Here is a 25,126-nt window from a genome sequence, read left to right on the forward strand (position 1 = left end):
CAATGAGAAAGAATGAAATCTGGCCATTTGTAGCAAAGTGGATGGACCTCGTGGGTGTCTTGCTAAGTAAAATAAGTCAGGTGGAGGACAGATACCATATGTTTGCACTCATAGGTCTAACAGGAGAACAGAAGAAACCTAATGGAGGACCATGGGGACAGGAAGGTGGAAAGAGAGTTGGGGAGAGAGAAGGATGCAAAATCTGATCGACTGTTCAATACTGAAAACGAACCGAGGGTTGAAGGGGGAGCGGAAGGGGGAAAGGAGGTGGTGGTAATGGAGGAGGGCACTTGTGGGGAAGAGCACTGGGTGTTGTATGGAAACCAATTTGACAACAAACTATTAAAATAAGTAAATAAATAAAAATAAAAATAAATTTAAAAAATAATAAAAGCACCAGGCCTCTGCTTGGAGCTCCTATTGGAAGTCCCTGCTTGCTCTGACCACTGGGTCTCCCATACCCACGTCAGCTCATTCTGGAGGTCGAACAGCCTATGAGGAAGTCTAGGGCTCCAAAACACGTCGTATATATCCCATATGTGTCATACACATCCCATATGTTTTTATGTTAATTTTAGACACATCACGTAACCTCCAAATTGGATAAAATTCGGCAAGCTGTGTTTTCTCCCCACCGATGGTGTAATGGGCAGAGCAGCCTGGGTGGGAAGTCTGGAGGGGAAATCCAGAAGCTCTAAAGGAAAGGGAAACCTGTCCCTTTGACATTTTCTGGCTGCAGCTGTCCTCTCAGGCTAAAACTCACTTCTTTCCTCTGTTGCTAATGCAAACTATGAAGAAAATTAATGTTGAATCTAATACTACTTGAGAGATTTTTTTTTTTTCCTTTCTGAAAAGAGAAGTCTGTACCATAAACAAGGAAAGAATGGCACTAGCCATTTGTGCTCCCATCTGATCCCAAAGTAGAATATTTTTTGGTCTGGGCACCTCTCCTGGTTCAATATGGAATTTCTCAAAGTATTAGTAGTGAAAAAGTGAAAGCAACTTAAAACAATTATGTGGTACGTCTGAATGATAGAATAATGCCATTTAAAGGTTTACAAAAGTATGTTAACAGATGGAGAAATGTTTAAAGTTCACTAAGTGTAAAAAGTGACAAGATATATACAGAGAATATAATCTTAATCTCAATACATCAACTTTTATGTACATGTGATTTATAAAGAAACATACCAAAATATTAACAGCACCCATCTCTGGGTGGTAGTAGTATCATATAGTTCCTTTAAAGTTTCCCCACTTGGGGCACCTGGGGGATTTTAGCTCAGGTCATGGTCTCAGGTCCATGAGTTCAAGCCCTGCATCAGGCTCTGTGCTGACAGCTGACCATGACAGCGCAGGACCTGCCTGTAATTCTCTCTTTCTCTGCCCCTCCTCCACTCACAAGCACGGGTCTCTCATAATAAATAAGTAAAATAAATAAACTTAAGGTACCTGGGTGGCTCAGTCAGTTAAGCATCTGACTTTGGCCCACGTCACGAACTCCCACTTTTTGAGTTTGAGCCCCAGGCTCTCTGCTGTCAGCACAGAACCTGCTTCAGATCCTCTGTGCCCGTCTCTTGGCCCTCCTCCACTTGCACTCTCTCTCTCAAAAATAAACATTGAAAAACAAATATAAACTTTAAAAATTCCCTCTTATTTTTCTATAGTAAGCATAATCTTTTTATTTTTCTTAAGTTTATTTATTTTGAGATGAGGAGAGAGAGAATCCCAAGCAGGCTCTGCACTGTCAACATAGAGTCTCACGTGGGGCTTGAATTCACATATTGCGAGATCATGACCTGAGCCGAAGTCTGAGGTTTAAACGACTGACCCACCCAGGCACTCCACGTGCAGTAATTTTAATCATAAATATCTTCAAGGCAAAATGGAAAGTGATATATACACTATGATCGAAATAAAACTATGTCTCATATAGACACAGACCGAAAAGGAATATAAAAAGTTATGCCAAGGTACAGAATTTTTATAGTTGAAACATTAACCACTTATTACCAAAAGACCTTAGCTTGAGGGGTAAATTAAATAAAGGAAATGGTCTAGCTGTAAGTCTTGAATGCGAATGTCAGGCAGGCAGCTGGATACAAACACATACAGGAGTCTGAAGCATACAGATGTTTACGTACTAAAATACATTAGCCAGATTGTCAACTTAGTGATTGGTACAGGGATAGACACAATTCATCAATATATTAATTTACAACAGAGGATGTACTTTATTAATTCCTAGTTCTTACCTAATAGTTAAACTACCCACCACTGCTCCAGTATCAAATACCTAAAACATTAGATAAGTGATCAGAAATTGCTTCAACACAGAATCAGAATAAAAGAGATCAATGTTTTAAGATAGGTTTCCAGTCCACAAAAGTTTAATGGACTTATTATCACTTCCTCATAAAGGAATCACCTTTCTCTAGTTCCTACCATCAGATTCCTTTCTGCCCTTCTTTATAAGGTACAAAAACACCACCATCTTCAGATTCTCAGACTTTCCTATACTGTGTTCCAGGCTGACAACCCCAACCTGTTTCTACACTCTCCCGCCACACAGAATGATAGTCAATTAAATTTCAGTCTCCTGAATTATAATTTCATTCCAATCCTTCTTCCCTGGAATCACACCCAAATCATCTTGTCCAAATCTTGAATGCTCTCATCCCTTTAGTCACAAATTTATAGGCAATTGTCTGATACACTGCTATCTAAGGCTAATCCCATCCTCTGGGTGGGGGACTCACCACTAGTTTCATTTTGAGAAACCAGTCTATACTCTTGGGAGGTGTTTCACTGCTAACCACATAAACCACCGACAGTTGGATTAAGTGTGTATAGTAGTAGAGGCACCAAATAATACATTTGAGGCCCCCTTGCTCTGGGCTGGATACCTCACTAAATCCAGGATATCCACTTGTTCACTTCACCCTTAGATCCACCCTGTGACATAGGTTCACATGAGAAAACACTGTAGCAGTATATTGTCCAAGGTCACAGAGCTGATGAAGAAAGAACTGCAATTCAAATATGAGTCTGTGGGGCACCTGCGTAGCTCAGTGGGTTAAGCGGCCAACTCTCGATTGTGGCTCAGGTCATGATCTCACAGTCACGGGATGGCGCCTGCTTAGGATTTACTCTCTCTCTCTGCCCCTCTCCTGCTAACACACGTACACACATGCGCACACTTTCTCTCGCTCTCTGACCTCAAAATAAATAAATAAATAAGTCTGTCAGGTCTTCTACAACCTACGGTTATTTTTCCATTTATTATCATTGATCTGTGTTATCTTTTCAATTAAAAAAAAGAAAAAGAAAGCCGGTCTTATCTACCAGTGATAGAAACACATCTAATTCTGCTTTGGCATATGCTCTGAAATCAACAGAAACAACAAATATGCTTTGCTTCTCAGTCTGCATGGAAGGGAGCTGTTCGGAGCAGTCTGTGCCTGGGTTTCTGACAGGAAGCCACAAATGCCCAAGAGGCATATCAAGTCCATCATCATGCTCAGTAAACCCAACATGACACTCAAACAGAATGAGTCCCACCTGACTACCTGCCGGTAAAAGAAGAAAAAACAATTCTGACAACTCGGAAAGAACTAGCATCTCAATCGCCACAAAGAAAGAAAAAGAGGAGTTAGTCTATTATCGTTCCCTTGAAAATATTCTCCCAAATGCATTGTTCAACCTTAATTTCTTTCACATCTTCCACTAGCAATAAAGGAAAGAGGTGAAAAGTACAGACCATTAGAGAACAGCTGCAGCCAAAATCTGTCAAAGTAAAAGGTCTCCTTTACCTTTGGGGGATATAAATTTCCTTTCTAGAATTTTCAAATAAGTTATCTCCAATCAATGCTTTACAATAATAATGTAAGCCCACAAATTAAAGTGCTTTCACATCCTTTATCTCATTGGGATTATGAACTCATTCAAATAGTTACTAAATATCCACAATATGATAGGCAACAGTAGATTCAAGGACAAATAAGACAGGATCCTGAAAGATAAGAAACTCTAAAATATGCACATCATTCCCATTTCACAGATAAGGAAAACGAAGGCTCAAGTCCAAAGCAACTTGAAGTCAAAAGCCAGTAAATGGTGGCGCTGGGACTAGAACTAATTTATTCGTTTAATAAAATGTATTGGACACCTGCTATTCCTCAGGCGGCTTTCTCCCAGCTCAGTGGACAACCGCAACCTCATTTATGTCATTACACTACACTGTGATTTGTTCCTATCTCTAGACTATGAACAGCAGGGCAGTAGGGACTATGTTTTCCTGTCTCTTATCTCCGTGTTCCTATCTAACATAGTGACCAGATAATGGGACTCAATAATTATTTGCTACACTGATTTCATCACTAAAAATATTTGAGCTTCTACCATAAGCAGGACACTTTAAAAGTATAATGTTGGGGGGGCACTGTGTGGCTCAGTCAGTTAAGTGCCCAACTCTTGATTTTGGCTCAGGTCATGATCTTCCAGTTTGTAAGTTCAAGCCCCGTGCTGGGCTCCATGCTGACAGTGTGGAACGTGCTGGGTATTCTCCCTCTTCCCCCCCACCCCCCACACACACAATAAATAAATTTTAAAACAAAACAAAACAAAAAGTATAATCTTGGGGGCACCAGGATGGCTCAGCTGGTTAAGCATCCGACTCTTGATTTTGGTTCAGGTCATGATCTCACAGTTCAGGAAATCAAGCCCTGGGTCAGGCTCTCTGCTGCCAGCACTGAGCCTGCTTGGAATTCTCTCCCTGTCCTTCTCTTCACCCTCAAAAATAAATAAACATTAAGAAAAAAGGATGTTATAAAAGTTATAAAAAAAACTGCACTGATACTATGAGAGTCACTAGCCATGTTGCTGTTTTGTTGTTTTAAATATTTATTCCATTTCACTTTCTTTTTAAAATTTATTTGACAGAGAGAGCACACACATGCAAGTGGGGGAGGGGCAGTGAGGAGGGAAGAAAGAATTCCAAGCAGGCTCTGCAGTCAGTGTGGGGCCCAACTTGGGGCTTGAACTCACGCACCGGTAGATCATGACCTGAACTGAAGTCAAACGCTTAACTGACTGAGCCACCCAGGTGTCCTGTCATGCTGCTGTTTTAAGTTTAAATTTAAATTAATTAAAGTAAATGAAGTTAGGGTGCCTGGGTGGCTCAGTTAGGGGGTGTTGTGTCAGAGTACACCCCCCACCCATACCTTGGCTGGGCCTGACTGTATCATTTATAATAAAACCCGCAAACATAAGAAACAGTGTTTCCCTGAGTCCTGAGAGCTGTTCTAGCAAATTATCAACCTCGAGGAGGGGGTGTGGGGAACCCCTGCTGCACAGCCCACCAACGGGAAGTACAGGGGGCAGCTGGCATCTGAAGTAGGGGTGGTCTTGTGAGTCTGAGCCTCGTTAACCTGTGGGACCTGACACTAACTCCAGGGAGATAGTGTCAGAATCGAATGAAGACACCTGTAGTTGAAATCCAGAGAATTGGCTGGCATCAGAAAACACATCTAAACGGATACAGAACACTTCCAACAACACAGATCCTGCTATCAGGCAGCACTGTGAGCCAGGGGAAAATCTACTTTAGATCTGAATACTCAAAAGGGGTCTTCAACTCATTCGTGATAAAAATTCTGAGAACAGAAGCCTGAGAAAAACAACTGAAAGTTAGGTTCTCCCTTCCTGAATCAAAACACTAAAATCTGGAGACCAGGATTCTCTTAGAGCTCAGTCCTTTTGGCTTGGGACTTAATGATCTTTCCCCTTTGAGAGCAGAGAAGCTGAATAAAATACGACTGCTCTGAGTTATGTAGCAAAGCCACAGAGAAGCCCGGGATTAGAGAGTTCCTGCCTAACTCCTCGGCCCCCTGCGCTCTCCCTCTGAGGCTTGTCCCCACCGCTGGCAGACTAACAGCCCCACTCATAGGCAGGCAGCTGCCGTGAGGGGCATCCCCAGACAGGGCACGGACACAAGTGCGTTGAAGCCTAACTGCTGGGAGACGTCAGGCCGTCCGTCTGCACAGTCCCCACAGTGCCACAGAGGCGCTCAAGTAAGGATGAGGCCTCTGGGTACTGCAGCGAGCGAGCACACTAACAACACCTGTCCTCAGACCAAGAGAGGCTGTGTCTATAAGGACGGGGATGAGTCCCTTTCGTTAGATCCCAGACAGCAGAAAATGAGGACCTTTGACTTTGCTGATTGCTAGTTTGGAACCTATTGGTGAGCGCTTTCTAATTCCAAAATGCCATTTTGTGGCACAGTAGTCTCCAAGGCTACATGCACGGCTTTATGATCCAAAGGTCAGCTGTTGGACTTTAAAAAAATATTATTTATTTATTTATTATTTTTGAGAGAGAGAGAGAGAGAGAGAGAGAGAGACAAAGACTGAGCGGGGCAGGGGCAGAGAGAGAGGGAGACGCAGAATCCGAAGCAGACGCCAGGCTCCAAGCGGTCAGCACAAAGCCCGGTTCCGGGGTGGGGGAGCGGGGGTCGAGCTCACCAACTGTGAGATCATGACCTGAGCCAAAGTCGGACACTCAACCGACAGTCACTCAGGCGCCCCTGGACTTTTTTTTTTAAAGAAAAATTCTGGTTTAAGAAATGGCACAAAGAAAAAGTCCCTCTTCAGTGTCCACGTCTCCCCTAGCAGACCGAACCCTCCAGGGGTGACCACTGTCAACAGTTTGTGGAGTCAGTGTGCTTCCAGGCTTTCTTCTAAACCTATGCGGAAGTTCAAAACCGACACCGGCACACGGACCCAGGCTGTAAAATTTCAGGGGGCTCGCTATGGAAACTGCCGGGGCATGCTTTTCCATCTTGGCTTGGACATCTGATCACCGCAGTAGAGTGGAGGCACTTCCCGGGCCTCATCTTAGCGTCTCTGAAATCAGAGTGCTGTTCTTACCAGTGGGATCCGACAACAGCTCCCAGTCAGGCTGGTGTGGGGGAGTTGCATCAAAACTTTTCACAGATCCTTTCTGGTAAAACGAAGCAGGCGCCAGCATCAAAGTACCATTCTTCTGATCATCTGCATAGTCCACTGCACAGATGCACATCAGCTATCTGAGTCTACACTGCAAACTGAATCCCCTAAGGGGCCGCTGGGTCAAAGGGCAAGCAATTAACAATAAAAATGTTAATAGGCGCGGTGCCTGGGTGGGTCAGTCTGAGCATCTGACTCCTGATTTCTGCTCAGGTCATGATCCCAGGGTCACGAGATAGAGGCCCCGCACCTCCACTCAGCATGGAGCCTGCTTAGGATTCTCTTTCTTTCTTTCTTTCTCCATCTGCCCTTCTCCTGCTCACACTCTCTTTCTAAAAATAAAAAAATTTTTTTGTATATAAAGAAAATGTCAGGGCACCTGGGTGGCTCCGTCAGTTAAGTGGCCGACTTCAGCTCAGGTCAGGAATTCATGTCTCATGGGTGTGGGCCCTGCACTGGGCTCTCTGTGCTGACAACTGGGAGCCTGGAGCCTGCTTTGGATTCTGTGTCTCCCTCTCTCTGTCCCTCCCCCACTTGCCCTGTGTGTGTGTGTGTGTGTGTGTGTGTGTGTGTGTGTCTGTGTGTCTCTCTCTCTCTCTCAAAAATAAATGTTAAAAAAATTTTTTTAATGTTAATAAGCATTGCCAATATCTGTAACAATTTATGCTCCCAACAGTGAGTAAAACTATCATTGGAAATACCCATTTGCAAACTTGGGTATTAACAGTGATTTTTTTTTTAAGTTTTTATTTAATTCCAGCTAGTTAATATACAGAGTAATAGCAATGTTTTTAATATTTGTTAATCTCAAAAATCTTAGGAGTGTTTTAAATCACTTTCAAAAATATTTTGAGAATTTTAGATTCATGTGTAATCAAAAGAGAATACTAAGAAACTCTGGGTACTCTTTACCCAGTTTCCTCTGGTGGTAACATTTTGCCGAGCTATAGTATACCACCACAGCCAGGATCCTGAGCACCGATACTGTAGTATAATGAGAAATATACATTGGCCTTTGTCCCTGGGTTCCTGACACAGAACTTATAAGCTCTCGGAATTTCCCAAGTGGTGAGAGCATCTTGTTATACTCCTAAGCCCCTTGCAGCATTACCCAAGTTTATGCTATCAGGAGACTATTAGTGGCCCCCAGAAAGCTTCAAGAGGGGGACTGGTAACCATCACACCAATCACGTGATGAGAGGCATGGAATTTTCAGCCCTACCCTCTGACGTCCAGAAAGGAGAGGAGCTGGAGACAAGAGGTAAGCCACCAATGACCAACACTTTAATCAATTAGGCTTCTATATTAGAGCGTCCACAAAAATCCCTCAACGATAAGGTCTGGAGAGCTTCTGGGTTGGCAAATACATCCACATGCCAACTCCACCGAAACAGGGGCTCTTGCACTTGGGACCCTTGTGGACCTTATCCTACATACTTCCTCATTTGACTATTCATTTGTATCCTTTATTATAAACTGTAACCATAAGTATAGTATTTCTGGTGTTCTCTGAGTTGTTCTGGAAAATTACTGAAACTGGGGAGGTGGTGTGGGGACATTCAGATGTGTAGCCAAGTCTGACAGAAGTGCGGGTAACCTGGGGACTGAATACTTGTGACTGGCATCCGAAGTGAGGGCAGTCTTGTGGGATTGGGTCCTTAAATCTGTGAGTCTGATGCTACCTCTGGGTAGTTAGTGTCAGAACTGAATTGAACTATAGGATTCCCAGTTCGTGTCAGAGAATCAAACAATCAGAGAACTACAGAACTGGTTATTAATTACATACCACATTTTGGAATGGAAATAAAAACAACTAAAGTACTGATGTTACAGAATGCAGGAACCTTGAAAAAAAATGCTGAGTGAAAGAAGCCAATCATAAAAGACCACATGTTCTCTGATTCCACTTATAAGAAATGTCCAAATGAGGCAAACATATAAAACAGAGGGAAGACTAGTGGTTGCCTACGGCTTGGGCAGGCAGGACAGTAATTTGGAGTGACTGCGAGTTAGTACAGTTTCTTTTTGGGTGACAAAAATGCTCTCAAATTAGACTGCAGTTGCAAAACTGTGAATACACAAAAGGAGTGACATGTATGGTGCATGAATTACATCTCAATAAAACTGTAGGGGAAAAAAAAGAATGTTACACAAAAGGAATCATAAGGCATGCAACCTTTTGGGATTAGCTTTTTTCACCAAACATAATTTCCTGGAGACGTATTCAGATTGTTGCATCATGGATACTGCATTCTTGTTCCTTTTTATTGCCGAGTAGTATTCCATTGTATGGATGTGCCACAGTTTAAGTTAGTTTGTTTTTTGTAATGTTTGTTTATTTTGAGAGAGAGAGAGAGAGAGAGAGAGAGAGAGAGAGAGAGAGAGAGAGAGAAGAGAGAGAGAGAGAGAGAGAAGGCCCGGGTAAACAGGGGAGGTGCAGAGAGGGAGGGAGAGAGAGAATCCCAAGCAGGCTCCTCGATGTCAGCACAGAGCCCAACACAGGGCTCAATCTCAGGAACTATGAGATTTTGACCTGAGTTGAAATCAAGAGTCAGGCGCTTAACCGACTGAGCCACCCAGAAGGCCCCTAAGTATGTATTTACTTATTTATTTATTTATTTATTTATTTATTTATTTATTTATTTATTATTGAGACAGAGAGAGGCAGAGCATGAGTGGGAGAGGGGCAGAGAGAGAGAAGGAGACATAGAATCCAAAGCAGGCTTCAGGCTCTGAGCTGTCAGCACAGAGCCCAGCCCAAGGCAGAGCTCGAACCCACAGACCATGGGATCATGACCTGAGCTGAAGTTGGACGTTTAACCAACTGAGCCACCCAGGCACCGCCCCCCCTCCCCCACCAATTAGTTTTAAATCAATCTTGAGAATAAGTATCTTTTAAGATTAATTGCTATTCTTTCTCCTGTGAATTCTTTCCATATTCTTGACCCCTGTTCCTACTCCCCTCTTTTTTATTAGTCTTTTGTCACGTGTCCTGCCAATTTTTTTCCTACTTAACTTTGCTTATGATTTTTGAAAGTTTTTTATTTTTATGTAGTCAAATATCATTCTATTTTTTTTTAATTTCTGCTTTTCTTTTCTTTTTTAACATTTATTTATTTTTGAGAGAGAGAGAGTGCCCGAGGGAGGGGCGGGGAGGAGACAGAGGATCCGAAATGAGGTCCGTGCTGACAGCAGAGAGCCCGATGCAGGGCCTAAACCCACAAACTGCGAGATCATCGCCTGAGCCAAAGTCAGGCACTCAATCAACTGAGCCACCCAAGTGCCCTGTCAAATATTATTCTGTATTTTCTTCTAATACTATCCTTATAGTTACATTTTTTTACATTAAAATGTTCGATAAATCCTTATTATAGCAGGAGGAATTAGCAAGTGGAGTCCTTGGACGCACTGGCACTGTGATATGGTGAAAGCCCGCCAGGCTAGGAGTCAGGGGGTGCGGGCTGTGCCATCACCTAGCTAAATCACTCTGAGCAGGCCACCAGGCCGTGGAACTCACTTTTTCTATTTAACCCACTTATTTTAAGAAACAAATAAGATTATAGACCTGAACGGGAGTCTCAAAAAAGGTTCAACAAAATGCCTATTATTTAAAAAGAAAATGTAAAGCATGATACATATAACATACATTTGTATTGGTTACGGCACTATTCCCATTCTATGTGCCATATACTAGAAAACTTACGATGTCAGCCTCAGAGAGCAAGTAGCTTGCCCTACCCCAAATCCTAAGACCAAGGAAGTCAAGTGCCTTGCCTAGGGTCACAGGAGAAGGTTAGGTAAGAGCTGGCTCCAGAAGTGAACCCGAGCAGCTATACCCAGCCCCCCACTGTGTCAGAGGGCACCGTTCTTTCGAGTGAGGACCTACAAAAACACGGACCGTCGTCACTTGTCTACATTCCTATCTCTACACTAAAGACAGAAGCAAAACTCCTGTTTGAGAAGTAAGAGTCTGTAATCAGGATGTGGTGGGGGTGACAGACAGGAGGGGAATGGGAGGGCTGAACTTCAAGTTATAAACTCCCACCTTGCTTCCGACAGCCTGGGATTTTGATAAAGGCTCCATAGTCTGTCACCATAGCAACCTATAAAGACAAAAAAACACAAACAAATGAAAATCAATGTCACACCAATGAGAATCTCTCTTCTGTGGCGTTTAACCTAGTGTCCCTGAATGTCTACTTGGTCCTGACTGCTGCAGAGCTGCCTAAAAGTCATGTCCTGTTAGATATTCTTTCTGTTCTTCATGAAATTCAGGCGGGCGGGTACGTGAGAGTACCGTCAGATGGCATGGCACTTTCTGGGGATGCCCAAATCCTGTACCTACTGAAAGCGCCAAAGGAGGTATCTAAGGAAAAGGAACAAACGGCAAAAAAATCTAGTCACATCTTCTATTGGCTGGGACTGAGGCCTCCAATCCTAATACTCTAATAATTTGGGATGGATTATACAGGACACCCTTTTTTTCCTAAACTTCAAGTCAAACCAGACTATACAGCCTGCTCTACTTCCCTCCAAACCAGTCTTGGGTTTTATCAAGACAAGTACAGAAAGAGCCAATACGCAGACATCTGGCAGAACCTAAAAAGATGTAATCAGAGAAAAAGAGTTGTCCCCAAGTCTTTTGTGGAGTTGACCTAAGATGGAGAAGTCAGAGGCTCGATGGGTCTGTGGAACAGGAGACAATAATGAAAAGCCCAGAACCTCTTGCCAGATAAATAAATCATTATCCCAAACTCTATCTCTACCTCCCCTCCATTCTCTAGCCCAGCCTCCAACCTATGGACCAAAACTGAAATTGTTGCCACATTCCATTTTTATCGCTAAATTCATTTTTATCAAGTATTCAGTACAATCATATAAACTTTATTTATTCGGTGACTTGACTTAGTTGTTTCAACTTGGATGCTAACTCTCTATTCAGCTTCACCGTAACTACGAGAAGGGGAGTGAACAGGACAAGCGCACAGCCCTGCTGTTTGCTCATCCACACTGAGCGCTCACTCCATGGAAAGAGCTGCACAAGGTGCTTCACATAATCCTCATGACGCCCTGTGATGTTGGTGCCCTTACCATTCTCATTTGATAGATGACAAAACTAATGCATGGACAGGCTAACTTACCCAGTGTTCAAAGCTAGTAGGTAGCAGAGCTGGGATTTGAACCCAATGAGTCTTAACTACATGAGGGCTACCCACAGGTTCCTTTTAATTATACAGTTCTTCCTTTAAGGTTCTTTTGGTTCTTCCTTGCATTTATGTGCAACTGGACAACCCCAGGTGCAGTTTAGCAGAAAGCAGACTCGGAGAGAGGAATGGGCTTAATCCCAGTTTTGGGGCACCTGGGTGACTCAGTCAGTTGAGTGGCCGGCTTTGGCTCAGGTCGTGATCTCACGGTTCATGAGTTCGAGCCCCACACCGGGCTCTGTGCTGACAGCTCAGAGCCTGGAGCCTGCTTCAGATTCTGTGTCTCCCTATCTCTCTGACCCTCCCTTGCTCATGCTGTCTCTCTCTGTCTCTCAAAAATAAAAAAACATTAAAAAAAAAGAATTAAAAAAATAAAATCCCAGTTTTAGGAGCATCTGAGTGACTCAAGTGTCTGACTTCGGCTCAAGTCATGATCTCATGGTTCATGGGTTTGAGCTCCGCGTCGGGCTCTCTGCTGACAGTTCGGATCTGGCTTTGGAGTCTCGTTTTTTCCTCTTTCTCTGCCCCTCCCCAGCTCAATCTCTCTCTCTCTCAAAAACAAATAAGCATTAAAAAAAATTTTAGGGGCATCTGGGTGGCTCAGTCAGTTAAATGTCTGATTTTGGCTTAGGTCATGACCTCGCCGTTCATGGGTTCAAGCACTGCATTGGGCTCTGTGCTGACAGCTTGCTCAGAGTCTGGAGCCTGCCTCAAATTCTGTGTCTCCCTCTCTCTCTGCCCCCACTTAAGAATAAGTAAACATTAAAAAAATTTTTTTAAATAAATAAAAACTTAAAATCCCAGTTTTGCCATTTATCAACCATTGGGCAATTACTTAATTAATTACTTTTGAGAGAAGTTTCCTTATCCATAAAACAGAGTTAACAATTTTTGGGAGAGAATCAATGACACAGAATGTGTAAAAGTGCTGACATATGTTAGGCCTACAATTTTTCTTTAATTTTAATGAAACAGGGTCTTGGGGCGCCTGGGTGGCTCAGTTGGTTGAGCATCAGACTTCAGCTCGGTCATGATCTGGTGCTTCGTGAGTTCGAGTCCCACACCGGGCTTGCTGGTGTCAGTGTGGATCCTCTGTCCTCCTTTCTCTCTCTGCTTTTCCCCTGCTTGAGAAGGCAGGTGTGCTCCCTTGCTCTCTCTCAAAAACAGATAAAGATTTAAAAATAAATAAATAAAATTTAATGTAACTGGGTCTTCTTTTAAATATTAGGGACTCATTAAACATTCGTGGATGAAGGGGCACCTGGGTGGCTCAGTCGGCTGAGCATGCCACTCTATATTTCAGCTCAGGTCATGATCCCAGGGTCATGGGATTGAGCCCTGCATTGGGCTTTATGTTGAGTGGGGAGCCTGCTTGAGAGATTCTCGCTCTCTCTGCCCCCCCCACCCCAGTGCTCATGTGTACTCTCTCTCAACTTAAAAAATAAGAATAAAAATGTTTGTGGATGAATATTCTGAAAAATAGCTTCTTCCTTTTGCTTCATCAAGCAATTCTCTTTCCCCAATTCCAACTACTTCTAAACCATCATTTTTCAAAATGTCCTTCTGAAACTCTAAGCTAGAACTACTAAGATCTCTCCAAACATTCTCCTATCTCATCCATCCTTAACAGTAAAATATAAACCCTACACTAATTCAAGTCCCACCTCATTTAAGAAACTGTCAGCAGCCACTTTAGAAATCTGAGTCAGTTTGTGGAAGGGTACAGAACTGTTCTGTCTTTTGTGCAACATCTGACAAACGAAGGCTTCGTCACCAGAAAAATCAATTTCGTCTCTAGTGGCATTACTTCTTTTTCCTGAGCCCTTGTACCTACCTCGTTGATCTTTGGAGATACCTTGGGCCTTAAAGAGAAAGAATAAAGGCTCTGAAGAGCAGAATAGTTTGCTATATGCTAGAATGTTATTAACCTTTGCATCTTGACTTCACATTACAAGTCGGGACTGACTTGACAGAAGTCAAAAGCCAAAATTATCTACAACCAACTGACAGATACAAAGTCTGTCCTCATTAGAAGATGAAACTTTTGTAAACCATAAAGCAAGTATGAATACCGTAGGGATGAATTGTGTTAAAACTACGGGCACTCATGAGACACCGAAAATAATTTTTTGCCTTTACTTTTGCTTTGAAAGGAGGAAGACAATATTAATGAATGCCTACCATATTTGAGGCATTGTTTTTACGGATAATAGCTTATTGATCCATCAGGGCAATCCTATGGAAGGAGTTATTATCTCCACTTAACAAACGAGAAAACTGAGGCCCCAAAAGAATAAGTGACAGTCTCTGGAATCACACGGTTAGTAAGTAAAAGCACTAGGACAGAAATCCAGGTTTTGTCTGCTCTCCAAACAACACCATGCCTCCTTCCTCGAAGGCTGCCCATTCATTCAGTCACCAAAGATGTAATGGGCACCTACTATTTTCTGCCCACCTACCTGGGACTGAGATACACAACCACGAGCAGAACGCTCGGGGCGCTGCCCTCATGGAGCTGAGTGTCTGTGAGGAAGACAAGCATTACACAAGTACACACATACAGGGGGAGCCTCTTTTCTTATGGTGGGGAAGAGATCCCTGAGCAGTCATCAGGATTGAGACCAAAAACATAAAAAGAAGTTGGTGGGAGAGAGGGGTAGAGACAGCATATGTGAAAGTCCTGAGAAGGAAGCAAGCTTAGAATGCTCAGAGTTGTAAGGAGGCCAAGTCATGCAGGGATCATGAAACTGCTTGGATGAATTCAAGTACAATGAGATGAGAAGCCTAGAAGAAGTGTGAGAAAGCAGCATGTTCAATCTATTTTAGATGTTATTCTGGCTGCAATGGAAAGAACAGATGGAAGAGGAACTACAATAGACAGGGTTCCCAGTGAGGCCAGGCAACAGATGGAGGGCTTGAACTAATGGGGCTAAAGAAGTACACAGACAAGATGGGGCGCCTGGGTGGCTCAGTCAGTTAAGCGTTCAACTTTGGCTCAGATCATGATCTCACAGTTTGTGGGTTTGAGCCCTTGTCGGGCTCTGAGCTGACAGCTCAGAGCCTGGAGCCTGCGTGGGATTCTGTGTCTCCCTCTCTCTCTGCCCCACCCCCGCCTTGCACTCTGTCTCTCAAAAATGAATAAACGTTAAAAGAATAATAAAAGAAGTATACAGCCAAGAGATACATCTGGGAGGCAGTAATGGCACAAGTTGCTAATGGACTGGAGGGAGAGGAAAAATCAAGATCAAATCAAGAGGAGAAATGAAGGACACTGAGAACTTTAGCATGGGTACCTGGGAGGATAATGGATCCATTTGCTGAGATGGGAAAGACTAGAAGAACGGATCTGGTTAGAAAATAAATAATTTAGGGGCCCCTGGCTGGCTCAGTCAGTGAAGCCAAGCATCTGACTCTGGATCTCAGGGTTGTGAGTCCGAGCCCCACGTTGGGTGTTGAGATTTCTTAAAGAATAAATAAACACATTTCTAGAAATAGAGAAAGGGAGAAAGAAAAGAAAAAATTCGGTTTAAAACAAAATTAAACATGCTGCGAGGTATCCAAATGAGGATGTCAAGTATGTGGGCAAGAGTCTGGAGCTTAGGGAGTAGTAGCCAGACGCTCCACTAGTCCTTCCGGATTGACCTGCAATGCTCAACATATTCTCAAGTGGACAAGAGCTCCAAACCCAGCGGCTTTGCACCTTCAGTCTATGCTTAACATAAAGGGTAGGTTTTCAAGGCCAAAAGAGCATACCTCTCCTTGGAAAATAGTGTAGAGAGCAGGCAGGTTCTCCATGGTCTCGGGTCTTCCTGAATTCATCCTTAATGTTCTACGGCTCCTCCATTTCTCTGCTGGTAACGCTAATTCAAGTGTCCTATCACAGAAAAACAAGACGACAGTATGAAAGACATCCGCATTAAGGAAGAATGTGCACATATGCTACAGCGTGTCCCTACATACAGAGTGACGGCATCAGACTGGACACTGTGTACTTTTTCTCACATCTCTTTTGCCCACTGTCATCACGAGGAGTTGTGGAAACTTTGGTCTTACTTTTTTTTCAATTTGATACCTACCAAAAGCCATTGGTTTGTTTCATTTTTTGTTTTCTAATGGCTACTATTACTATTCTTTTGTCAAGGGAAGGGTTTTGAGACATGTATGTGAGACTGAATCTTAAGAAGGGGAATGACAGTAGTAATAAGAGCTAACATTTATCAAGAACTTACCAGGTCCACGTACTGTGCTAAGCACCAGACATAAACTCCTCAAAAACGCCTCAAAACTCTCAAGATGTAGGTTGTATTCTTATATAAATGAGAAAAACAACTAGGCTCCCAGAGGTCAAATTATTAGGCCTCTGTCAAAAAAAACTAGGAAATATTGGAGTCAAATTCTGGCTGACACCAGAGTCCCTGCTTTTTTTAAGTTATATTTATTTAAGTGATCACTATACCAAACGTGGGGCTGGAACTCACAACCCCAAGGATCAAGAATAGGATGCCCTACCGACTCAACCAGCCAAGCACCCCCAGAGTCCCTGCTTTTCAACATCACACTAGGTGCTAATCTGAAATGACTTCCAAAATGAGAGAATAGCTTAGTTTTTTCCTTATAAAATTCAAAAACCACATGCTCATTTTAAAAGTTCAGATGATTAAGTTTTTGGTGTTGTAAAAGCAACTTCATTTAAACATAACCACCCCCACCACCAAAAAAAGAAGAGGGAAAAAAAGTAACAAAAATAATAAGGGGAAAACCCAAGACACACTTCCTAGGGGAAAAGAAAAACAAAACAAAAAACAGCATGTAATTTCTGTCCTTGACGGAATGTATTAAATAAGCAAACACCACCAACAAGCAAAACAAGTACTACAATGTAAAAACAAAAAAAAAGACAACCCTCTCACATGCATAAATGAAAGACTGCACACAAAGAACTCACATCTTTTCAAGCTTCAATAGTAAATATTTTGCTACTACGTATTAAATACTGCATGGTGACTTAATCATCCATTTCCTATATAAAAGGTAGCTACTTTTTTGCATGGACCTCAAGTATATTGTAATATAGAGGTGGAATTTAAGGAAAGGTATTAAGCAGGCTGTGTTTTAGCTTATGAACAAGTAATAAATTGTATCATGTATCTTGAATGTATCATAGATAAGCTGCTATATAACGATCGCCACTTCAGATAGCTGTGAAATTAGGTGATTAACTAGTTGTTACTTAACCTTCTAATTTCTGTATGAGTCTAATTACATGAAACAGAAGTTGGTGTTTTGATTTTTTACTTTGCTTTTCTGTTTGGAGTGTCATTGTAACTACTGTAGTGTAAATGATGGAAAATAATTGCATATGTTAAAAAAATAAATAAATAAACGTTAAAAATTTAAAGAAAAAAAATAAAAGTTCAGATGATAATATATTCATAAGAAAAAATCACTCATTATTCAACTTTATTTATATTCTTTACAACTTCTTTATATACAGAAGAGGTTTTTTAATGGAATCATGAAATTACTAATCATTAACAACCACTTTTAAAATACATTTTAGTAATTTATACACACACACATACACCTCTTTTTTTTAATGTCTACATAATTATCCATCCTTGGATGCACCAATTTAACTATTTATGGATCATGTTAAAACACAGACTGCAATTCAGCAAGTCAGAGGTGGTGCCTGAGCCTGAGCATTCCCACAAGGCCCCAGACGATGCTGATGCTGCCAGAGTAGAAAGTCTTATAGCTTTGGGGGCGCCTGGGTGGCTCAGTCGGTTAGACATCTGACTTTGGCTCAGGTCATGATCTCATGGTTTGTGGGTCCTGATCCTGCTTTGGACTCTGTGTCTCCCTCTCTCTGTCCTTCCCGCACTCATGCTGTCTCTCTCTGTCTCAAAAATGAATACATGTTAAAAAAAAATTTTTTTTAATTTTTAAAAAGAAGGTCTTTCTGCTTTGGAATTGGAGATGCTCTTGCCCAGTCTCCTGGTTTTAAACAGAGAGGAAACTAGCAGTCCAGTGGCTCTTAGCCATGCCGCTTTACTCCGCTGAATAAAATCACTGCTACACAAATTTAAATCTAACGGTTCTACCCTCAGTTCTGTTTTTCCCAATTACATTTGCCAACAGTAAGACTTGAACCTTTATTTTCCCTAGATTTTTATAACTGAATACTTTCTTCTCTCCTCAAGCCCCCGCACAACCCCTCACTTTCAGATGATGACTCTGGGTCCTGGTTTGGAAACTCTTCCTGATCTGCAGGATCATCTATAAACTGAACTGTCTCACTTAAAACAGCCTTCCACACCCTGGTTCTTGTATCACCCCGGTTCCCACATGCTTGTCTTTGAGTCATAAGACAACTTTGTAACCTTATAAGAAACTTGCTCTTTTCTGCTGAGGTCAGCCACACCGGGTTTCTTATTACTCTACTAACAGCACGTGGAATGGAGGCGGATCTGCCAGTTCTTGAGAAATGGCTGGCCAATGGGTTAAATCCAAGCATCACAGCCTGGTCGGATCCTGCCTCTGCTACTTCCCAGTGACGAAGGCTCATCTCCAGCCTTCCCCTCTCTCTGACCAGCACCTCTCACCTCTCATCCTCAAACAGAGGTTACTGATCTCAGGCCAATGGCTCCATCAAGAGACTTGAATTCCTCCAGTTCGTGGAGCACTAGTGAGGTACAGAGCCCAACAGAGGCATCAGCGGCTAGGACCCCCTAAACTGGGCTCAAACATCGTAGTCTATCACCTGTTCCTCTCTACACAAAGGTCATGGGAAGAGCAATAAAAACATTAGACAAACTTGAAGTTGTTGATTCCTACAGATTTCTGCTGTGCTAAGTGTAGAAAGACAAAACTTTAAGCTCTCCTGTCGGCTCCTGCCACAGAACGGGAGACTGCGAAAACCTGTGTAATTCTTCCAGAAGGAAAGCGGCATGCATTAATGGGGGAAATCCTAAAGCATGACAGTAACAGGTTTACAATCTCAGGAAAGTAGCGGGTTGCCATTTTAGAAAATGGAACTTAATATTTTCTTTCAAATTATGTCCTGTAAAAATATGGAGTTTTACGGCAGTTGTTCAGAAACTCCTCAGTTAATCTGAGTTTATTTTTAAACAGTCAATTCTGAAATATCTAGGTATTCCAGGGTTCAAGAAAGCCAAAGAAGTAGGGCTCGAGACCAACCAACCAGAGAAGAGTTGCCAAAGGTAGGGGGAACACATCCCCAAAGGAACCAGACTTTGGGGAGGTCTCGCCCAGAGCAGTTGGGAAGCTAGCAGCCTCTCTTCAGTAATCAGTGACTGCTCACTGCCGATTCCCACTTGCCCTCCCAGCCTTGGGTGGGAGATGGCAGCAAGGAGGAGAGGAGGGTACGGGAGTATATTCTGCTTTGATCCAATTTACCTATTAGCAACTATGTAAGATTTCATCTGAAAAAAAAAAAAAAAGTCCTGCTGTTTTAAGAAAGTTTGTAAAACACTGAGATATAGTCCACTCAAATAGGACCACATCTGCAGATTTAAAAGAGCAAGTAAATTGACAAGGATTGAGGTATGCCATTTAGAGTTGCTCTGCAGTAGTAATTCTAGAAACAGAATACCTTTCTTAAGGGCTTCATTTTATGTGAATGTTTTAAACACTGTAATATATAGAAAGGCAACAGGAACCCAGTTGCTGGTCACCCGCTTCCCAAAGCAAGGGACAGAGTAAGGAAAGTGTGAAGACGGGCAGTGTGGCCAGGGAATGATGGCCCAGAGTGAGGTCAGAGCCTATACGGGGTGAGGAGGAAATTTGCAAAGAAGAGCAGGGCGTGAGAAGGAGCAGGGTACTGATGGCATACACGTACTGGGCTGTCCAGGATGACAACAGGGCCTAGGGACTTGAAGTAATGTGATGTCAACTTTCTGATGACAGGAATTACACTGTGTTTATACAGGAGAATGTCCTTGTTTGTAGGAAAACCAAAGTATTCAGGGATGATGGGCATCAGGTCAGCAACTCAGCTCTCAAATGATACATTAAAAAATGTTATTTGTACTGTACCTCCACAATTTTGTGATTGTTTCAAAGCTGTTTTCTAACGTACATGCAATTGAAAAAGAAAAACATCCTGCTCTCCCTTCTCTCAAGCAACTTAAAGTTCACAGAACAATCTTAAATTGTAAGATACTGTTTCGTTTTGTTTTGTTCTTTGAGGAAAAAGCAAGAAAGCATGAGCAGGGGAGGGGCAGAGATGAAGGGAGAGAGAAAATACCAAGCAAGCGACACACTGTCAGCACAGAGCCCACCTGACCCAAGACTCGAACCCATGAACTGTGAGATCATGACCTGAGCTGAAACCAAGAGTCGGATGTTCAATCAACTGAGCCACCCAGGCTTTGGAACTTCATTTCATATGTTACCTTATTGATCTGACCAAGATTTTTGTTGCTGTATTTAAGTTTGTCTGGATTTAGATTTGTTGTGGTTGTTACAGAACAATACTAACTAGATAGAACCCTAAGAGTGAAAGAGATTTTAATGGATCTTTAACTTGTGTATAAGAATTGAGAAGGGACACCTGGGTGGCTCAGTCGGGTGAGAGTCTGACTTCGGCTCAGGTCATGATCTCATGGTTCCTGGGTTCGAGCCCCACTTCAGGCTCTGAGCTAACAGTTAGCTCAGAGCCTGAAGCCTGTCTTCGGATTCTGTCTCCCTCTCTCTCTCAAAAAACAAAAAAACAAAACAAAAAAAAACACATTTGAAGGAGAATCAGTGGATAAATAAAAATACGGGGACATGAGGGACATGAACAAAGACAGAAGGACTCCAGAGCCTGCATTCTCAACCACAGTGCACATCTAAATCTTGTGAGGATTTCTGACACGAAGTCATTCCCAACATCAGATTCCAATGAGGAGTCATCATCAGAAGGGCATTATTCACGGAGGAGGCTCTGATGAGCTGCGCCTAGAATAATTCATGTCAACATGTAACCAAGGACCATTTCTTATTTGGTTTTCTATTCCTGGTATCTGATATGCAGCAGGTACTCAAAGTTCTGTGGGGGTTGTTTGTCTGTTTGTTCTTGAATGACTGAATGAGCCTCACTGTATGCCAAACATATAAGGAAAGAGAGGAAAGTTCTAGTCTAAGGAATGGAGAGGAAATAAGTCCCAGCCAGTATGTTGGCTAGATCAGAAGTGGGGAGATTTTCAAATGCCACACTGGTAGCCAAACTTCCTCCCTCCCAACAACTTGATGGAATGACTGAGACACAGCCTTCTTCCTTCTTGAACTTCAGTCCTGGACGGATTAAGAAAATTTCCAGAAGCAGGAAAGAGAATGAAGAGTAAACCGCAAGGAAAAACACAAAAAATGGACTCATAAAATGTGAAAGCTGAAAAGGAATCATTCACCTCATTACTCTTATCTTACTGAAAATGAGGCTAATGGAGGTCAAGTGACTTGACACAGGCTGCTTACAGTTAGCCATGTGGCATGCGACCCCATGACCAGTCCTTAATCTCTACCCCACACTGTTCTTACTCAATAACCGTAGAGGTCCGCTCCAAGTCCTCGGATAACAATAGCTAGTATTTGAGTGTTTACTGGTCTACATTAACCTGAAAGCTTTGCTTGCCTTAACTAATTTAATTCTCTTTTGGACCACTTGACAAGACAGGCAACTATCACTGTCATCCTGTAGATGAAAAAACTAAGACACGAGAGAAGCGAAGTAACTTAAGATTACAAAACAATGAATGATGAAGATGAGAGTCAAACAGCATCAACATTTTTCTTTCCCTTTCTAGGCTGTGAAATTCTTCAGTGCCTACCCTTGTCTCACACAGTATCAGATCCTGCCTCCCCAATTCTGCAGTGCCTAGCACAGTGAAAAGCACTCTGAAATTTACAACTGTCTACTGAAATACTGAAGCACTTTGTTTAACCCTTTTTAAAAAAATTTTTTAATGTTTATTTATTATTGAGAGACAGATCATGAGCAGGAGAGGGGCAGAGAGGGGGAGGCCTAGAATCCGAAGCAGGCTTCTGGCTCCAAGCTGTCAGCCAGAGCCTGACACAGGGCTCAAACTCACAAACCGTGAGACCATGACCTGAGCCGCAGTCAGACGCCTAACCAACCGAGCCGCCCAGGCGCCCCATGTTTAATCTAACTATTTTGAACTGCTTGGTAACTCAACAGTTTGGCATATTTACTGATGTTTATGCCAAGCTCCATGCTAGCCACTTCATAAACCTCCCTTCAGGCCTTAAAACAACTTTACAAAGTAGGTATTCCTGTGTACAGAAATAAAGTTGACCAAAATGCATGGCTAGAAAGAGACAAATACTAGGCCATTCCAAGGGCCACACGCCCAGACCACTGAACCACCCCTTTCAACACAGTCCCGGTCCTCACAGACTTCCTAATCTGGTAGGGATACTGGTAACCACTTGCAATGTAATGTGATAAGTGCTAAAATAGTGGCCAGGTTCAAAGTACTGAGAAAACAAGAAAGAGACCAAGGCTTTGGAGGTCACAGGGAAGTTTAAGAGGTGACAAATGAATAGGACTTTAAGGATAAATGGAAGTCCTGTAGCAGAGAATACTGTCCTTTGATCTCATTAGAACCCGAATCTATTGACCTCTACTATCTTCCAACCTAAGAGCTCTCTCCAGCTTGGATTCCACTGCCCATCATTTCAATGATACCCTAGGGACACCTGGGTGGCTCAGTTAAGCCACCGACTATAGCTCAGGTCATGATCTCACAAGTTTGTGGGTTCCAGCCCCACATCTGGCTCTGTGCTGACAGCTCAAAACCTGGAGCCTGCTTCAGATTCTGTGTCTCCCTGTCTCTCTCAAAAATAAACGTTAAAAAAATATTTAAATATATATATATATATATAAAAACAATACCCTGACCGCCCTTTAACTCCTCATCTTGACCACTCACCTGTCCAGCATGAGTGAAGTGTGGCTGCAAACAACAGAACCCATGCTAGCTATGATAAGCCAGAAGGGAGTTACGTGCCTTACAAATCCCTCAAAGGGCTATGGGAGCAGGCTCTGTTAGAACTTACAGGGAACGAGTTCTACCCCACGAAGTATGTCTCTGCCATGATTGAGAAAGTTATGGCTATCATTGCAGAAAGTCACTAAGCCAGAAAGTTGTTGACCAAAGAGACCTCAGCTCTGCGGGGATGTCTGCCAGCAGAACAGGATGGCTCTCACCCTCTTTGTCTCCACATCTAACTCGGTAGTTCCAAATTCAATTCTCATCTTAGGTACAAAGCAGTCTAGGAAATCGTCTTTGGCATCGCATAATTTTCAGTAAGAGATTGCACAGTAAGGGGTAGAAATGTAGGTGGAGCAAGTCAAAGCCACAGTCTTCCCCTTAGGTGGTGTGTTTTCTCCATGCCCGCACTGAAGAGCCTGACGCGGCTAGAAAAAAAAACTACGATCTCCAACCTTAAGTGGGCCCTTAACTCTGCAAGACAATTCTACACTGCCCTGGACACACGACTCTCCCACAATCAACAAGGTCTTTCAAAATCTTCTCAAATCTCTGATCTCCTCTCACTGCGTCTACGATGCCATCACCTACTCTACAGAGAAAAGAAGAGCCATGAGAGAGGCATTCATCTTCTCAGTACCGGACGTACAAGCTGTTCCTACTGCCTTCATCTCCTTCTTCTTTTCTATTAACTGGACAAACTGTCCCTCTTCCTAGGGTTGCTCTCTCTCCAACTGTACTTTGGATCCCATCCATCCCCACATTCTCACACCATCGACGACCCAAGTTCTCTCTCACTTTCTCCTTCGCCCTCTCAACTGGCTCTTTGGTGACCCCTTACCTCCTTCAGCTTCCACACCCTCTCCTCTCCTGTACGATCACATGTATGAAAAATACTCTATAGGCTCACTGCCTCCATTTCCTTCCCGGAATCTTTGCCTCATAGCTGGCTTCTGGTCTCATCACACCAACTCTCATGAAGGACACCATAAGCTCCATGATGATAAAGCCAATAAACATGTTTCAATTCTCATGTTATCTGAATGCCAGAATTTTCTAACACAAAAACTTTTTCTTTCTTTCTTTTTTAAATTGTTTAAATGTTTTATTTATTTTTTAGAGAGAGAGAGACAGCTCGAGCAGGGGAGGGTCAGAGAGAGAGGGAGACACAGAATCCGAAAACAGGCTCCAGGCTCCGAGCTGTCAGCACAGAGCCCAACATGGGGCTCAAACCCATAAGCCGTGATACCATGATCTGAGCCAAAGTCGGACGCTTAACCAACTGAGCCACCCAGGCACTCCCGAAACTTTTTCTAACATGGAACTTTTTTTTTTAAGATTTTATTTTTAAGCAATCTCTAGATCCCCTGTGGGGCTCAAACTCACAACCTCAAGATCAACAGTTGGCACACTCTACGCACTGAGCCCAGCCAGACATCGCTACACAGACCAGTTCCTGCCGTTGAGGTAACATTCCTCTGGTCCTTCTCTACCACTCTTTGTTTCTCTTGTGGACTCACGCTCTCATTCTTGGCCATTACAGGGTTCTCAAGGTTCTCTTACCCACACTTATGGCTCATATTATCACCTGGATGCAAATTATTCCCAAGTAAATATTTCCCAAAAAATTCTGAGTTCGAAAGCCATATTTCAAACTGCCTCCTGGGTATTATACCACCGCCCTCTTCTTCCAAGAAAAGAACTACCTTGTTGCATAAGTCAGAAACCTAGGACTTACACTTTGACGTCTCTCCTTCCACTCCCTAAATCCAACCCATCACTAAATCCTGATTTTACCTCCTATAGATCTCTAGAATCTGTCCAGTTCCCTGCAGTTGGACAAATTCCTCAGTCCTCATTGCTAACAGCTCTCACCCTAGTAGTCTGTCTGCACCTCTCTCTC

General features: G+C 42.8%; 1 protein-coding gene across 3 annotated transcripts in view; it reads right to left on the reverse strand.

The window, feature by feature from the left end:
• The window catches only part of ZCCHC17 (zinc finger CCHC-type containing 17), a 58,201-nt gene that overhangs the window by 32,042 nt on the left and 1,033 nt on the right, over positions 1-25,126 (reverse strand). For 2 of the 3 annotated variants that reach the window (XM_029946944.1, XM_029946945.1), the window contains exons 2-3: positions 15,962-16,082; positions 11,050-11,107 (exon numbers count right to left, since the gene is read on the reverse strand). In XM_029946944.1, coding sequence (XP_029802804.1) covers positions 11,050-11,107; positions 15,962-16,027 — 124 coding nt within the window. In that variant the 5' untranslated portion in view covers positions 16,028-16,082. Of the gene's footprint in view, positions 1-11,049; positions 11,108-15,961; positions 16,083-25,126 lie in introns of those variants that run through there. The other variant, XM_029946946.1, reaches the window with a different exon arrangement.

This window comes from Suricata suricatta, chromosome 8 (assembly GCF_006229205.1).
Source record: "Suricata suricatta isolate VVHF042 chromosome 8, meerkat_22Aug2017_6uvM2_HiC, whole genome shotgun sequence".
Classification (NCBI taxonomy): domain Eukaryota; kingdom Metazoa; phylum Chordata; class Mammalia; order Carnivora; family Herpestidae; genus Suricata; species Suricata suricatta.